Genomic DNA, 2,666 nt, shown 5'->3' on the forward strand with positions numbered 1-2,666 from the left:
TTTTTTGTTTTTTTTTCTCCCCGCAGGTTGTCCTCGCCATCCTGGTGCTGATACACTGGAACGCCTGCCTCTACTTTTGGATAAGCTACATCATCGGCTTCGGCACGGACAGCTGGGTGTACAACCTCAAGAACACGACGGCCCTGGACGACAAGAACAACACCCTGTCGCGGCAGTACATCTACAGCTTCTACTGGTCCACCCTGACGCTCACCACCATCGGTAAGTGCATCGGCTCAGGGTCATACTCAACAGCTCCAGCTTTGCATGAAAATACTGAAATTTTACATTTAAAGAAAAAAATGTTAAAAAAAACTAAAAATTGTTATGAAATTTAAGTTTGCCGCGGTCGTGACTGCCGAGAGATTGACACGTTTCTCTGGACGCGCAGGGGAGACGCCGCAGCCGGAGAACGACCTGGAGTACCTGTTCGTGGTGATGGACTTCCTGGCCGGCGTGCTCATCTTCGCCACCATCGTGGGAAACATCGGCTCCATGATCAGCAACATGAACACGGCGCGCGTCGAGTTCCAGAACCGCATGGACGGCGTCAAGCAGTACATGGCGTTCCGGCGGGTGTCCAAGGATCTGGAGGCCAGGGTCATCCGCTGGTTCGCGTACACGTGGGCGAACAAGCAGGTCGGCGTCGTGGTGGTCGTGGCCCCCGGAGTGTTGTCGCCTTCGCGCACCCTCCTTGTCTCACCCTCTGCACGCTCTGCTCCGACAGGCCCTGGACGAGGAGAGGGTGCTGGCAGCCCTCCCGGACAAACTCAAGGCCGAGATCGCCATCCACGTGCACCTGGAGACGCTCAAGCAGGTCGAGATCTTCCAGGACTGCGAGCCCGGCTTGCTGGAGGAGCTGGTCCTCAAGCTGCGGCTGCAGGTGACGTTTTGGCAGGGTTTGACCTTGAACTTGAACTCACGAGGCCGCAGCCCGCTGACTATCGCACGCGTGCGCAGGTGTTCAGCCCCGGAGACTACATCTGCCGGAAGGGCGACGTCGGCAAGGAGCTGTACATCGTCAAGCGGGGCCGACTGTCGGTCGTCGCGGACGACGGCTCCGTCGTCCTGGCCCGGCTGGGGCCCGGCTCCGTCTTCGGAGAGGTCGGTTTTAAACTTTCAGTAACTTTCGGGGGGCAACTTTCAGAGCAGCGGGTTCAAAGTTTGGCGCCGCCGAAAGGTCGGGCATGGCGCAGCACACTGATAAATTATTTCGTCTCAGGTGAGCGTGCTGGAGATCGCCGGCAACAAGACGGGCAACAGGCGGACGGCCAACGTGCGCTCGCTGGGCTACTCGGACCTGTTCTGCCTGTCCAAGAGCGACCTGTGGGCCGCGCTGGCCGACTACCCGGACGCGCGCCACTCGCTGCTCGAGCGCGGCTGCCAGCTGCTGCGCAAGGACCGCCTGCTGGACGAGGAGGCCTTCGAGCAGGCCAAGAAGGAGCAGGAGACGCTCGCCGAGCGCGTGCTCAGACTAGGTGAGTCACAGCAGGCTGCGAAGGGGGCTCGTGATAGTGTAAGAGTGTTCGTGCGTCGTGTAAACTCTGCTCCCCTGAGCTCCCCTCCAACGTTATGCTCACCACTAACGCTATGCCCCCTTACTAACGCTATGCTCCCGACTAACGCTATGCTCCCGACTAACGCTATGCTCCCCACTAACACTGCTCCTCTCTACCGCCCAGACGCGTCGCTCAACGAGATGAAGTTGCGGCTGAACCAGGCCGTGGCGGAGCTGGCCGGCCAGCACGTCCGCCTCAAGCAGCGCGTCTGCCGGGTGGAGGGCCGCCGGGAACGAGGGACCAGGTAGGCGTCGTTCTGTCCTGGTGGCCGCCGACGAGCGCGCAGCCAGCCCTCTCACCGCCGCCGTCTTTTTCCAGTTTACGGAACAACAGACACTCGCACTGCGAGTCCGCGTGCGACGACGCCGGCCTCCTGTGCTGCAGCGGCCGCGGCTCCCGGACGACGCTCGTCCCCGAGGACTCCATGGCGCCGCTGTCGGCGCCGCCCGTCGTCCTCCTGGGGGCGGCGTCGGCCTCGTCCCGGGCGTCGGCGGTCTCGTCCGTGGACACGGTGATCGCGGTGGGGGAGGCGGCGGGCCTGGCGGGCTCGGGGCTCGAGGCGCCCGGGCGGCCGGGCCTGGCGCCGACGCGCCGCTCCTTCCAGGGCGTCGCCGCCAGCCACGCCGCCACCTGCGACCACCAAACCAATTATCGCCGCAAGCTCAACAGCGTGTGAATCTGTACATAGGACGCTTTTATTTATTATCGTCGTTATTAACAGAAAATAAAGACACTAATTTTCTTCGTCTGCTTTTCCATCGATCCCGATTTTTGTTCTTGTGAACGTCCGTATAACTCACCTTGAATGAAGTTGAATAACATACGCTCGTTTTGGCGTTCAGTCTAGACAGGTTAGTTTGAATTTTTCATCCTGGTTGTGTGGTGCAGTCTTCGGTATGAATCCGTTTGAAAAGCTGCCTCTGTTTCTGTGGTGTGCTCGGTCCGCGGGCGACGCCGGTCTCGGTGGGCTCGGCCGTCTGCGCTGCGCCGCTGCCGGATGTGCCGCCTACCCACCAGGGGCCGCGGCAGGCCGTGCGCGCCGCGGGGCGCGACCGAGCCGGAGCGCGAGTTGGTTGCAAGGTGTGGGGGGGGCACTCCGATGCCAGA

General features: G+C 61.4%; 1 protein-coding gene across 1 annotated transcript in view; it reads left to right on the forward strand.

Annotated features, from left to right (window-relative positions):
• Positions 1-2,303, forward strand: part of LOC127748678 (cyclic nucleotide-gated cation channel subunit A) — a 7,980-nt gene extending 5,677 nt beyond the window's left edge. The window contains exons 3-9 of the mRNA XM_052265826.1: positions 22-222; positions 392-639; positions 728-883; positions 961-1,104; positions 1,223-1,478; positions 1,683-1,803; positions 1,878-2,303. Coding sequence (XP_052121786.1) covers positions 22-222; positions 392-639; positions 728-883; positions 961-1,104; positions 1,223-1,478; positions 1,683-1,803; positions 1,878-2,235 — 1,484 coding nt within the window. The 3' untranslated portion in view covers positions 2,236-2,303. The remainder of the gene's footprint in view (positions 1-21; positions 223-391; positions 640-727; positions 884-960; positions 1,105-1,222; positions 1,479-1,682; positions 1,804-1,877) is intronic.
• The last annotated feature ends 363 nt before the right edge of the window (positions 2,304-2,666 follow it).

Source organism: Frankliniella occidentalis, unplaced genomic scaffold (assembly GCF_000697945.3).
Source record: "Frankliniella occidentalis isolate FOCC.00 unplaced genomic scaffold, Focc_3.1 Scaffold31, whole genome shotgun sequence".
In the NCBI taxonomy this organism is placed as follows: Eukaryota; Metazoa; Arthropoda; class Insecta; order Thysanoptera; family Thripidae; genus Frankliniella; species Frankliniella occidentalis.